The 13,315-nt window shown below is 55.6% G+C and overlaps 2 protein-coding genes across 4 annotated transcripts; one reads left to right on the top strand and one right to left on the bottom strand.

Annotated features, from left to right (window-relative positions):
* Nucleotides 1-279: 279 nt before the first annotated feature.
* C8H19orf38 (chromosome 8 C19orf38 homolog) lies at nt 280-6,293 on the bottom strand. Its single transcript, XM_090060339.1, has 8 exons — nt 6,198-6,293; nt 4,030-4,200; nt 2,939-3,262; nt 2,376-2,465; nt 2,084-2,111; nt 1,898-1,941; nt 1,353-1,390; nt 280-1,163 (listed from the first exon to the last, which is right to left on the bottom strand). Exons 2-8 carry the CDS (start codon nt 4,073-4,075, stop codon nt 1,032-1,034), a joined length of 702 nt encoding a protein of 233 aa, XP_089916465.1. The 5' UTR covers nt 4,076-4,200; nt 6,198-6,293; the 3' UTR covers nt 280-1,031.
* A 1,046-nt stretch (nt 6,294-7,339) lies between these two features.
* TMED1 (transmembrane p24 trafficking protein 1) lies at nt 7,340-11,485 on the top strand. Of its 3 annotated transcripts, none has more exons than XM_090061422.1 (5): nt 7,340-7,855; nt 8,508-8,605; nt 8,739-8,922; nt 9,043-9,249; nt 10,998-11,485. In XM_090061422.1, the coding sequence occupies exons 1-5, from the start codon at nt 7,658-7,660 to the stop codon at nt 11,181-11,183; spliced, it is 873 nt and encodes a 290-aa protein (XP_089917548.1). In that variant the 5' UTR covers nt 7,340-7,657; the 3' UTR covers nt 11,184-11,485. The 3 variants fall into 3 exon arrangements, with proteins under 3 accessions (XP_089917548.1, XP_089917549.1, XP_089917550.1); XM_090061424.1 differs by lacking the exon at nt 7,340-7,855 and adding an exon at nt 7,927-7,966; XM_090061423.1 differs by having other exon boundaries at nt 7,344-7,855; nt 9,043-11,140.
* The last annotated feature ends 1,830 nt before the right edge of the window (nt 11,486-13,315 follow it).

Here is a 13,315-nt window from a genome sequence, read left to right as displayed (position 1 = left end):
CAGCTGCCCCCCAACACCCCTGAGCCCCTCCAGCCTCCCTGGCCCCCCAATTGTCAGTACCCCCACCCCCCACTACCACCAGAACTGCCCCAGCTGCCCCTCCCCCACATGGCATAGCCAGTCTCCAAGATGAGGTTTCAGAGTGAACCACCACAGGGCCAGGGTACAGCTGCCAAGAAAATGGCCTCGTCTGGCAGCAGGAAGGCTTCCCAGGCTGCCATGTGGGCCAGAAAGGGACTTGCAAGGTTCCTGGGGGCAGCGTCCCTTCCCTGCCTCCTTTCCCCACAGCCTGGTCCCCACCTGGAGTGAGAGTCGCCATCTGCCACTGCAGTACAGGGCTCATGACACACAGCACAACTGTTCTGCTCTCATCCAGGCTCCCAGACAGGGAGACAGCCCCGGTCGGAGGCCCCTCCGCACCCAAAACTTCCATCTTTATTGAGTCACAAAATGAAAATGACCTTAGAGACCGACACGGGGACTTGCATCTTCCCATGGCCCGGCCCCCATCAAGCACATGGGGGCCATCAGTAATCATGTCCCTCTCCTATGGCCAGGGAAACTTGAGGCACTGATGTGGGGGCTTTCCTAACATCAGCAGTTAGTGGCAAAGCTGGGGAGAGAACCCAGGAGTCCCGGCTCCCAGGGCTACTCACTGAAGCAGGCTCTTTTCCTAAGATGGCCAGAAGCGAATGTGTGAGCTGCCGGCAGCTGGGCTAGTCTGTGGCCGAGGAAACAGAGGACCAGGTCAGTGGGGGGCTGGGGGGAATGTCGGTTTTAGGACTTCCTCTCTGGGCCTCTTGGGTATCTTAGCTCATGGGCACTCGGTGAGCAAATCTCTGTCCCCAGCCCCCAAAGCCATGGGAGGGCAAGGCCAAGAGGCAGAGGGGCTAGCACCTGTGCTGATGCCTCACCCGCAGGTGAACGCTCCGGCTGGTGTCTGACTTGGGAAGATACTGAGCTCCTCGGGGGCAGCTTAGCTAGGCTGGGGGGCAGGGGCGTCCCCCACTAAGAGAAGGGAACTGGGCCCATCACTCCAAAGCCTTGAAGGTGCTGAACTCAGGCATCTCCTGGGAGCTGGCGGAGGTGGTAAAAGTCAGCCTCTTCTGTGGCCCAGGTGGGAGGCAGGTCCCTGGGCTGCCCGTGCCTTCCTGGTCTGATTTCTGGTTGCAGGGAGGAGGAGAGAGAGACACAGAGAGCGCTGTCAGGCTTGGGAAGGAGACTGCTCTCCAGTGCCAGGGTCCCCTGGGGAACTGGGGCCAGGGAAGGCCAAGGATACACCCCCCACAGGTGTGAACTAGGGGCTGGGATCCCAACTCCTCCCCAGGCCTGGGGCCTTGGCTGGGACTTACCACTGGTCCCACAAACATGCCATTGTCAAATGACAGCTCTGTGAAAAGAGATGAGCAAGGTTACATGGTGATGGGTCTCCTCATAGCTCCAGCGGTGAACCCAGGTTTCCCCCACTGCTGGGGGTGGGGGTGGATGGATGCACAGGCACAGCAGCAATTTAACAGCAGGCAACAGCCCCATGCTGAGAGGGAGGCCCAGAAATACAGGGGCAACAACCTGCCTTGCAAAGCGGGGAAGCCAGAAGCCTCCAGGCTCAATCCCAGCTACCCCTAGAGCTGTGGGGAAGGGAAGGACATGTCTATGCTGGGCCCCCACTACTGTCAGGGGCTCATGCTCCCACCCACCCATAGATGCCTGTGCCCAGAGCAAACTGACCCCCATGGTCCTAGGGCTGGTGAAGGTAGTTGCATCCCATTGGCCAAGGGCAAAGGGGATAGAACCCCGGAGTCCTGATTTCCAGCCCTCCTGCTCTCCAGGGCTTCCCCCCAGGCTGTTCTTGAGTCCCTGCCTCCTGGGGGAGAGAAACCACCCTGCCTGTGCCCACCTGTGGTGGGGAACCCGGTCTCTGTCCAGCATGAGTCCTGATCCCTGTGGAACAAAGAGACAAGAGGCATCACAGCAAAAGAGGAGAAGGTGACACTGTGTATGGCCCCCAGGAGTTGTGGGGAGTACCCGGGGGCCATTTCCTTTGGGAGTTGCCTGTGACTGCCAGCCTGCGCGGGGCTCTCACCTTCTTATCTGCTGTCTTCTGGCCTTGACTGTTGGATAAGAAAAGAAAAACAGACTCTGTGAGGTCACTAGGGCTGGTACCTGGCACTCCTGGTGTAGCTCAGCCCTGCCCCCCTGAGCTGAGGTCAAGGGGGGATCTGGGAATCAGGCTGCCGAGAAGGGAGGAGGGAAGGTCTTAAACTGGGTCCCAAAGCCCATGGCCCCTTGGGAACACGTCTGTCCTGAGTTTTTGGGCCCAGGGTCTTGGGCAGGACAGTGCCAGGCAGGACCCCAAGCTCCCATGTGGCTCCTACCTTGTTTGGTGACCACAATGGCTAGGAGGGCCAGGGCTAGAAGTACTGCACCAGCCACGCTCAGGGCCATGGGGAGAAACCAGCCAGGACCTGGGAATGAGGAAAAAGCTGCTCAGGTGACCTGGGACAGACATCAGGCCTCCCTGGAGCAGGGCGGGGATTTTCAGTGATTTGGATGCCTCTTTCCTGCCCCACCCCAGGGGGGAGAGTACAGCCCCAACAAGTTGGCAGAGGCAGCCCTCCCACAAGGCAGAGACTCCCCCAAGAGGCAGGGACTCACGAGCAGCCTGGGGGGACGTTCTGGGAAGTGGGAGGGCTGGAAATCAGGACTCCAGGGTTCCACCCCTTTTGCCCTTGGCTGTGGGATGTGACTACCTTCACCAGCCCTAGGACCATGGGGGTCAGTTTGTTCTGGGCAGGGGGGTGCAGGTCAGGAGTAAAGGGCACCAACAGGGCTGTGGGGGGCAGGGGGCAATGGGTCAGAAGTGAGGGGCACTGGCAGAGTTTGGACAGGGGTAAGGGTCTATAAGTCTGGAGTGAGTGGCACTAACAGATCCCCTCACCTGGCACCAGGATTTCCACCATGTTACTGGGGTCTGAGGTCACCAGGGCAGTCCCATTGATGTAGCGGTACTGGCAATAGTAATGCCCAGAGTCCCCCGTGGTGATGCTTCCCAGCATGAAGGTGACATTGTGCTGGTTATGGGGAGCTTGTTGGCTCTGCAGGGGCTCAGCCACGTCAGTCCTCAGCAAGTCAAACCAGGAGCCCAGGTAGGTGCTGGGTGCGGTGCAGCAGATGCTGATGGAGTCTCCTGCCCGGATGTCTTCTGCAGCTGTGGCTAGGTAGGCGAGTGGCACGGGGGCACGGGACAGGGCTGCCAGGGACCCTGAGCAGGGAGGGGGAAGGAAGAGGATCAGGGAGATGCGAGGGCCACGGACAGGTCCACGGTCCCAGCTGTTCCCAACAGACTAATCCACATGCCCCCCATTATGCCCCTCTGCAAAGCATCGGTGCTAGCCCCATCCACCCCCTGCCTTGCCATGATGGGGTAGCCAGAGCCTGGCTGGTGCCAAACAGCCTCTCTTCCCTGAGAGCAGAGTGTGGGAGCCCCAGAAGCAGCCTTCGAGACACTGGTAGAATTCCACAGGACACCTGCCGGCTGAAGGGACAGAACTGAGAACTAGCGGAGCCGGGAAGCCTACTCGTGGGTAACACAGCTTGTCCCTGCCAGTGCCAGTCATGTCCTCCCTGCTTCCCTGACCTGAATTTCAGCCATGGGACAATTTACAGACTCCCATCCAACATCACCGTACCAGGAAAATGGTTATTTGCAGACCCAGCCTGAGACACCACCCTTTTCGGTGCTGCAGGAGTTGTCAGTACCTGACATAAGTCCTCCTCAGTCAGACACCAATCTAGCCACAGTCCTGACAGCTCCCTGTGTCTGCCTGCTTTGCTACTTTCCACAGGTCAGACCCCAAAATGTATCCCCTCCTCTCCCCACAAAGCTGACCAGACACCAAGTCATGCAGTGTCCACAGTTGTTCACTCCCAACCTAGCTATAAAATCTAACAGGCGCTTCTCTGGGTCCCTCTTTCTGGGTGGGATCATCCCAAAGGAAAGCCCTGTGAGTAGCAGGGAAAAGAACGTACCAGCAACAAGGAAGAGGAACCTCAGGCTGGTCTTTCTGTTGGGCATTCTGGAGTACTGGAAGGCAGATAGGGCAGGAGCTGGGCATGTATAGAGGAAACCGCCAAGATAAAGCAGAAGAAGGCTTTGCCCAAGCCGGTTTCATCATTGCGGAAGGAAGTTGCAGATGGTCCCTGAGGGCAAAAGGAGAGGGGGGTTTTATTCCTTTTGATGCTGTCTCAAGACACCCACAAAGCACCACCTAAAATCAGAAGGGCCCCTTCCAGCTGAGACCGGCAGCGCAAAGTGGGGAAGAGCTTGCTGCCAGATTCTGGGCAGCATTCTCCTCTCATGCTCAGGGCCAGGGTGACCTCACTGACCTCAGGGGGATTACTGCTGACCTAACCTAAGTGAGAGGACAATTGGGGACAGCCCTGACGTAAGTGAGAGGACAATAGGGACTGATGTAAACTCAGTAGTCACTCTAAATTTCCACCAAGACCCAAATCTAGCCCAAAATCCAGCAAATCCCTATACCCCTGGACTACAGAGCTCATATGTTTGTCTGGAGCTTTTAGCCCCCGTGTAATTATGGCCTACAGGAACCTCTCCCCTGGCTAATGAAATGCAGCTGGCTTTTGAGGTGGAACAAAGTGATGCTTGCGCAAGTTGTCATGATCAGAAGTGATGTACAACCCCATGAGTCACTGAAAGGGCAGGAGCACCGTACTGGAGTTCAGCAGGAAGGATGAGAGGCAGTGACTGATCCTGGTGTCAATGCAGTCAGACATCAATGATGGAAACAATGCCTGTGTCTAAAATGCAGAGGATGGAGGTGCCTATATGGAAATGTGGTTTGCATCCAGCAGGTGTGGGGGTCTCCTTCCTGCGCTCAGCTTTCACCTCAAGCTGTAGGTTCATAGATTATTAGGGACTGGAAGAGACCAGCCCTCCCGCTCTAGGCAGGAATACAACTGGGGTCAAGTGACCCCAGCAAGGTGACTGTCCAGTTTTGAAAACCTCCAGGGTAGGTGACTGCACCACCTCTGGAAGGAGTTTATTCCATAGACTGGACACCCTGACTGTAAAGGATTTTTTTCTGGAATTAAGCCTGTAGCAGCCTTCCAGAACTTTATATCTGTTGGTGTGGTCTTCCCCGGGGTGCCCTAGTGAACAATTGTTCACCAAGCTCTTGATATACTCCTCTGATATAGTGGTAAGCTGCTATCAAGTCCCATCTCAACCTTCTCTTCTGTAGAAACTCCTCCTGTTGCTGCCAAGAGCCAGGCCAGTTAAGGTGTCAAGGGCTGCATGAGCAAGTAACCTGTGTGTGAACAGGTGGCATGTGCCACACATGTGCATGTGAGATAGCCCACATCAGACCTGTTCTCACCAAGGGCCAGCTGCCCTCCATCCTCTCCCTCCATGTCTGATTCTCACTGGGAGGCGGGAAGAGGCTTCTAAGACCACTAGAATTTGCCACTGCTGCATCCCAGCCCCCACTATTGGATTTCTGCAAAGAGGAAAGCGTTGACTATTGACACAGATGGCTCTGTTCCCCCAACCCTCACCTAAAGGTCTCATCTCACCCTCTCCTTAATCAGCCTGTCATAAGAACACTAGCAGCATCACACTGGGTCAAACCAGCTGTCCATCTTAGCCCAGTGTTCTGTCTCTGACAGTGGTGAAGCGGCAGGGGAGATACCATGAGGCGGTTTTCAGAACAGGCAGTTCTATTTCCCTGGCAGAGGACATCCCTTTCTCAGCTTTGAATGACATGGTATAGATAGAGGGTGAAGGCTTGTCCCTTGCAGTATGCTACTTGCAGGCTGAGCCCTCTAAATCGAAGGATCTTGGCTACAAAATTTATGATGAAAGGGATTTGCTCTTAGGCTTTCCCCCTAGCTTGTTCTTTTTGGCTAGGGGCAAGAAAGACAAGGGGACATCTTAACTCCAAGGCCTCCAGTCTTGGGGTTTGCATATAGGATGCCTGTCATGGATTTGGGAGTATCTGAAGCCCCAGGCTGAAGAGTCTGGGAGGTAGGATACTTGCCAGTGGCAGCGCCACAGACTTGAATGACTGATCTCTGCTCAGTCAATAGAATTTGAAATTGATTTGGCTGATTTGACCCAAGACATGACATTTAAAAAAAAAGAATGGTTTAGAGGGAGAGCACTGAACCACATATACCTAAACTGATCCATCTGCTACTCATTACTCATCCTAGCATCCATCATCCTTGGTTCGAGATGCCACAGGAAACCCTGACTCTCTACTGAATTGCTATTAATCCTAGAATCAGAGAGAGAAATGGGGCTGGAAGGGACCTCCACTTGTCATCTAGCCCAGCCCCCATCGGATTGTCTTCTGTAAATTGGTGTCATCCAGTAGTTCCAAGTTTTTTAGAATTGAGGACCCCTCAGAAAATGTCAGCTCCTAAATTTTCAATCCTCAGTTTTCTGTTGCAGAGAACTCAACAAAGGCTGCAACTGTGCATTTTTATTAGAAATCTCTGGGTTTCTCCCATGAACAATGCTGGCACACGTAATAATGTTAATGTTACATGGCACCCTTGAAAGGATCTCAAGGCACCCCAGGGTGTGGTAGCACCTGGGTTGAGAACTACTGATTTAGTCCCCTGTTGAACCTTCCCACACTGCCCTGACCACCTCCCCTAGCAAGGCATCCCACAAGTTAATGACAAGTCCTGTCTCGTTAGTTTTCAACTTGGCTCCTCATTCTAGCAGGTGCCCCTTTGTGCAGTATCCTAGGACTGAGTGAGTAACAGCTGCTGCTTTGCTTTGTCCATGCCTTTCTTGCCCTCTGTCCTCTCCCCATCTTCAATGTGCTCCTTTCCAAGCTAAAAAGTCCCCATCTTTTCAGTCTCCCTTGCTCTGGCACCTGCTCCATCCCCGACCATACCCCAGTCACCAGAGGATTGATCCTAAGGGGGTGGGGGAGCAACGGGGGTCCCCTAAATCCAGAACTCCCCAACCTCCACCTTACCCCAAGCCTCAGCTTTGGCCTGATATCTCTCTCCCGGCTACAGGAAGAATGGGGCGATTCCCCCACCTGCCTCAGGCCTGACCAGGCTACACCAGTGCACCAACTAGCTGCCTAGAAGTGAGACCCTGTAAGGACACTGTGGAGAGTCCCCCGCCCAATTTACGCTATTAACCACTGCCCCAGCGCCTTCTGGTAGTCTGACTCCTTCTTCCCCCTAGCAGGAGGGACTGGCCACTGGTTAGACCAATGGGCTGACGTAGTACTGGAAAAGGCGGGAGGAGGGACCGTGGGGCCCGAAGACCAATAGGATGGCGCGATACTGCAGAAGGTGAGGCAGGCGGATCCAATGAACGGGCCCCGTGGGGTCCGCGCCAACGAGCATCTGTGAGGTGTCTCGGGCAGGGCCTGACGGCTGTGCCCGCTCCTCGCACCCATTCATTTCCCCTAGAGGGCCCTTGACCCTGCTCCGCGTCGTGGGGAAGGCAGCGGGTGTCATTAGATCAGGCATTTAGCGCCGACAGCCCTCCCTCGCAGGGCCCTGCGGCTTGGCTCCGCCCCCGCATCCAGACTGGCCAATCGGGACGGGCGCCACGGAGGGGGCGGGGTATGTCTTTAAAGGCGCCGTTGCCGGTACTGAGACCCGGATGATGGCGGTCGCCTGGCACAGGCTGTGGCTACTGCTGCTCGCGGGGGCGCTGGGGCCGCGGGGCGCCGCCGCGCTGCCCCCGGCCCAGCCGCCGCCGCCGCAGGACGTGGAATTCACCTTCCTGCTGCCGGCCGGGCGCAGGGAGTGCTTCTACCAGAGCGCGCCCGGCAACGGCACCATGGAGGCGGAGTACCAGGTGGGCTTGGGGCGGGGCTATGCGGCATCAGTGGGTGGGGCACTGGGGCGTAAGGGGTAGGGGTGAGGTATTAGCGTGGGGGCTGTGAGGTGGAGAAAGGCAATGAGTTAGGTACTGCAGGGCAGGCTGCGGGGTACTAGAGGGGTGGCACCAGGTGGGGGAAGGATACTGGGTGGGGCAGGACAGGGACTTGGGGTTACAGGTGAGGGCACAGGGCCAGGGGTTGCATTAGTAGGTGGGGGTCAGGTTGGGAGCAGGCCCTGAGGTTCAGTCCCATGTGAAGATGAGCATTTTGGGGGGACACAAAGGGGAGGGGGTTGGGGGAGTAGGGCTGAGCCTGGATTTGGAGGATTGGGTTGTTTGGGGTGGGGGGTGGGGATTAAGCAACCTGGCCAGCACCGGTTAAAGGAACTGGAGAGATGAGGCTAATGTGTGGGGAGAGGACTGAGGAAAAAGGATTGGTCACAGCACAGTTGCGGAGGGGCCTGGCTGGGGCAAAGGTCTGGGGGTGCTGGGAGTGTGGGGCAGGGTGAAAGGGCTTTCTGGCAGGCCCAGGGCCATTTGGGGAGGTAGGGAGGGCACTGGGGAGCTTGTAGCAGCATGTGTTGTGCAGGGCTGGACCCCATTGCTCACCTGGTGGCTGCTGCTGCAGGTTATTGGTGGTGCAGGTCTAGATGTGGACTTCTCTCTGGAGAGCCCCTCAGGCATGCTGCTCATCAACGAGTACCGCAAATCGGACGGGGTGCACACGTGAGTACTGCTGGTGCCCTCTGTGCACAGCTGGCTGCGCTTTGATGGAGCATGTCCCCTTCACTTCTGCCCCACAGAGCACCAGACACAGGGGCTCATCCTTCTCCCCCCCCCCCCCCCCCACCTTTCCCAGCATCGAGCCCACAGAAGCTGGCGACTACAAGCTTTGCTTTGACAACTCCTTCAGTACCATCTCGGAGAAGTTGGTGTTCTTTGAACTCCTTTTCGACAGTCTGCAGGATGATGAGGATGCCGAGAGCTGGGCTGAAGCCGTGGAGCCTGAGGACATGCTGGATGTCAAGATGGAGGATATCAAGGTAGGAGGTCACAGGAATGGACCCATTGAGGGGGAGCATGGCTCTTGGCTGGGGTGGGTTAGGTCTTGACTGCCGATGATGTTATCTTGCACCTTTTTCTCCCCCTCCCCCTGGCAACAGGAATCCATTGAGACCATGAAGAGCCGCCTGGAACGGAGCATCCAGATGCAGACACTGCTCCGGGCCTTTGAGGCCAGGGACCGCAACCTTCAGGAGAGCAACCTGGGTCGGGTCAACTTCTGGTCAGCTGTCAACCTGGGAGTGCTGGTGGTGGTGGCTTTCCTTCAGGTCTACATGCTCAAGAGCCTCTTTGAGGACAAGCGGAAGGTGCGAACATAGCTCTAGTTGGCAAAAAAGACTGCATCTTCCCAGGTGGGGGCTGAGGCCATGGGCAGAGCTGGGTGGTACCAATGCCATTGAATCCTGGCCCCGAGCCCACTACCCATTGATGGACACACAGGATCCCTCTGGTGCGGCTACTTCACTTTGTGTCTCCATTCATTCAAGGGATTAAATGGCTCTGCTTTTTACCAGAGCGGTGCAATTAACCAAGGGATGTTGGGAGGGCTTGGGGGCCGGTGGGGGTGAGAATGGGATGGGCAGCACAAATCCTGGTCACTTGGCTATAGTGGGCTCAGGTCAGTGGCACTGCCTGGAATGGATTCTCTGTGGACTCAAAGCCAGGACAGCTGCAGTGCTCACTATGTACCAAAATGTGCAGCCCTGGATGCAGCAAAGCTGGAGGTGATGCCAAATATTTGGGGCAGGAGGTAAAGGAGCAGCAGGTACTGAGAGCTGCTGCCCATCACCAGCAGGGATTTGAGGTCTGTGAGAGAGTACCCTCTTGTGTGTCTTCCACAGTCCCCCTCCTTCCTCAGAATAGCATTCCTTGTGTCTTAGAGTGGCCAGCTAAGGCCATGGTACTGTCTTTCAGCCCCATTGGGGCCTGGAGATGTCCCTCATGGCTAAGAGACTCTGACCATGCCCACTTGCTTTTATCCTTCAGCTGGGAGTGCAACTCCCTTTCCTCCTTGCTGCCTCAAATCCTGCTCCAAGCCATTGTGCCTCCATACCTGGCCTGATGCATGGGCCTGTCCTGCTGTGGGGATGAAACAGGATCTGGTTCTGCTTTGAGCAAGGCTGGCCCTGCATTCTCCTTCCCTACCTGCTCACCTCTGTGGTGCAAGATGTTCCCCTGCTGCATAAGTAGCTTCCACTAAGGGTTGCAAGCAGTTGGCAGGTCACTTGAGACCAGTGCTTATCCTCTATGGGGTGAGGGAGCAGTGTTCCTTCTGGCCCCTGTGGTGGCCTCCTCCAAGGATCTGATCTGTGCCAGCTCCTCCAATGTTTATCTTGGACAGGGCTCTAAAGAGAGGCAGGAGGTGGCAGCCCGTGTGTGCCCAGGGTAGACTGGGTGGATTGGGGCTGGTGTTATAGTTGGAGTGGTCCAGAGTTAACTGCAAGAAGCCAGCCAGGCTGGGTGTCTTTCTTTAAACTCACTTGGCTTGCCCACATGGTGTTAAGCTTGGAGGCACAATACTTTCTTCATAAGGCCTGAAGCACTCTGGATCCAAGCCAGCATTGGGAGGGCTCCATCCAGTGCTGGTGGGTGGGGGTGAGCCTAACTGTTTAAGTGGGGGGTTGCTATGGCTTACTGCCCTTCCTGGCATGTGTCCCCCTTTCAGCTTAGAGGCTGAGGCTGAAACAGTTTGTGCAAAGCTGCTGTCCCTTGATGGATGTCATCCTCCGGTCCCAGGGCATGGTACTAGCCAACTGGCCTCACTTAGGGCATTGAGGTTGTCTCTCCAGAGCCCTGGAAGCAGCTGTCACAGCAAGATGCATCTTGTGGGAGAATACTGCCCAGGCTGCTATATGGGGCATTTGGGAAGGGGGAGGCTGCTTGCTTGTCTATGTAACTTGCTTTCTGATCCTTATCATGGTTCTTTCCTGGCTCCTAGCGGGGATAAACTTCCTTCCTATCAGGGTTCTGCCAGCCTAAAGGTGCCTTTAAAACTTCTGGAGAGCTACAGCTGTTTGTTTGTTTGTTTGTTTGTTTGTTTGTTACCTTCCTACAGCTGCCCTGGCTCTGGGGGATGGGGAGTCTTTCTTTTGTAGACACCAACTTCATCAATGAGCTCTTTAAATGCTGCCTGAGAAGTGGCAGATTCCCTGAGACCTGGAGGGGAAGGGGTCCAGCTGATGGCCTGGAGACCTACAGCCTCCTCTACAGCAGTGATCTTATAGCTTCCCTCCAACTCTAGCTCTAAGCAGCAGAGACTCATTCAATTGGACTCTGTGCATGCTGCACACTACCCCCCTCACTGTCTATGTCTGGTCCCCAGAGCTGGGGTAATGCTTCCAGGCTCTGAGCTGCCCCCTATGCTAGGGCGATTTGCTACCTAGTGTAAGCCCTGGCTGGACAAGCTGTATCAGTCTAGTACTGATGGCCATGTGTGTCCAATTACCAAAGGGCTGTGGGGCCTCCTTGGATCCCATTTGTATCTCTGAGCCTTTTAAAAAGCAATCCAGTATTTATTCTTGGCATTAAAAGAGCATTTTACAGTGTGAGTCTCTGCTTCCCTTCTCCCTGTTGTTACCTATGTGTAGTCAGTCTCAGCCAGAACCCTCTAAAATCCTTGCTGGCTTGGGGGATGGGGGGTAAGGTGGGCATGGCTTCAGCTGCAGGGGGTGGACTTCATAGTCTGCAGGAAGGGCTGCTGTTGCTGGTGGGCTTGAGGCCACAGGTGGAGGGGTAGGGATGTTTGCAGAAATGTTGGCACTTCAGCCCTGGTGAAGCAGTTGCCATGGTAGAAAATCAGGGCCCTGGGAATGGCTGCTTTGTGGCTTTGGCATCCAAGAGGTGCCAGGCAGGTGGGGTGTGGGTTTGGTTAAATGCAGCCCCTTGTCTGTAGCTATAGCACAGACCTGGCTCCTATCCCACATGCTCTTTCTGCTTGAGAGGGCAGGGTGGATGAGCTGGCTTCTGTTGGAGGCAATGTGCTGCTTCTGAAAGGCCAGACTCGAAAGCACAGGTCTGGGGCAGCAGCTTGGTGTGGGTCATGTGCTGCCCTTGCACCTGCATTGCTTGAAGTTATGCTAGTTACTTGTGCCAACGAAGAGGTGCTTGCCATGCTCCAATGCCTGGGATCTACACAGCAACCAGAGAGGCTGCCTCAACCCATCTTGATCACTTGCCGGGTCTGCTCAGCATCAACTTTCTTGATTTTAAAGCCAGGAACAAAGCAGCCATAACTTCATTCATAGTCCCTTGCCCCCTGCAGCTACTTAGTAATAGATGGGAAGAAGTGACTGATTACAGGGCTGTAGTGACTTCTGCTACTTGCCATATTGGTCTCATGGCTGGAGCAGAAAGGTGCCTGTCAACAAGATCCAGATAATAAGGCAGCAGCAGCTCATTTGTGCATATCAGTCAAGCTCGGCATTCCCAAGCAGGGTTGGGGGCACTATGTAAAGGCAGGAAGAGTAAACCATGAAGCACTTTGTCATGGCTGTAGGTGCTGAGAGCAAGGTAGCTCCTGGCCCCCTGATGACAAGTGGGGGCAGAGCAAACCCAACCCCCCCATGAGATGGGCTCCTGTCTTTGACTGCACTGGGGACCTGGTTGGTCCTGTGAGCAAGATGCAACTCCCCCACTTCATTTCTTCTGATGCTGGGATGGCTGGAATGAGTGACCACTTCCAAATTTGCCCTGGCTTTGAGCTGATTCAGCTGTAGGTAAGTGCCCAGTTCCCCTAGGGTGAAGGTCAGGGGTGGCTGGACATGAGTTGCCCCACTGCTCCCTTGTGCAGCACTAGCACTCCATACCCATGCTAGCCCAATGCAGGAGCTGTGGGTGACAGGGAAGGAGGCTTAGGCAGATAAGCAGACACTCCCATCCCTATCCTGTGTGACTGTTTGCACCTGTCTGCCCTGCAGAATAGCTAGGGCCCCTTGGCTCCCATGTTTAGCTCTTCAGAGCTGTTTTAGCAGCTCACACAGAGGCACCAGCCATGTCAACAGCTGCACTCAAGTAATGAGGTCCAATACTAGTCTCCCTACCCCTCTGCCCACTGCTCCCCCACCAGCTGGGCTCTATCTCCTTGCCTGGCACCTGGTATTGGAGTCCTGCCTCAGCCAAAACACATCAGGACTATACTCATCCCAGCTCCTGCCAGCACAGCAGCTTGCAGAGCAAATCCTGTTGCTCCCTCCTGTCATTCCCTGGGCTGGTTTTCTACTGGGATCCATAGTGCCAGACCTATCCTTCAGGCTCTGGGTTGGTGCCATGGCAGCTCCTCTCTCATCTCAAAGCTTGTCTTTGCAGCCAGAAGAGGCTGAGGCCTCTGGGAGACTGGAGAGTACTAAAGGTTGGCCTGTCTGCCTGCACCCTTGG

This window comes from Crocodylus siamensis, chromosome 8, assembly GCF_052110815.1.
Source record: "Crocodylus siamensis isolate JL-2025a chromosome 8, ASM5211081v1, whole genome shotgun sequence".
Classification (NCBI taxonomy): domain Eukaryota; kingdom Metazoa; phylum Chordata; order Crocodylia; family Crocodylidae; genus Crocodylus; species Crocodylus siamensis.
The sequence above is the reverse complement of the archived record's forward strand: the minus strand, read 5'-3'. Positions and strand labels throughout refer to the sequence as shown.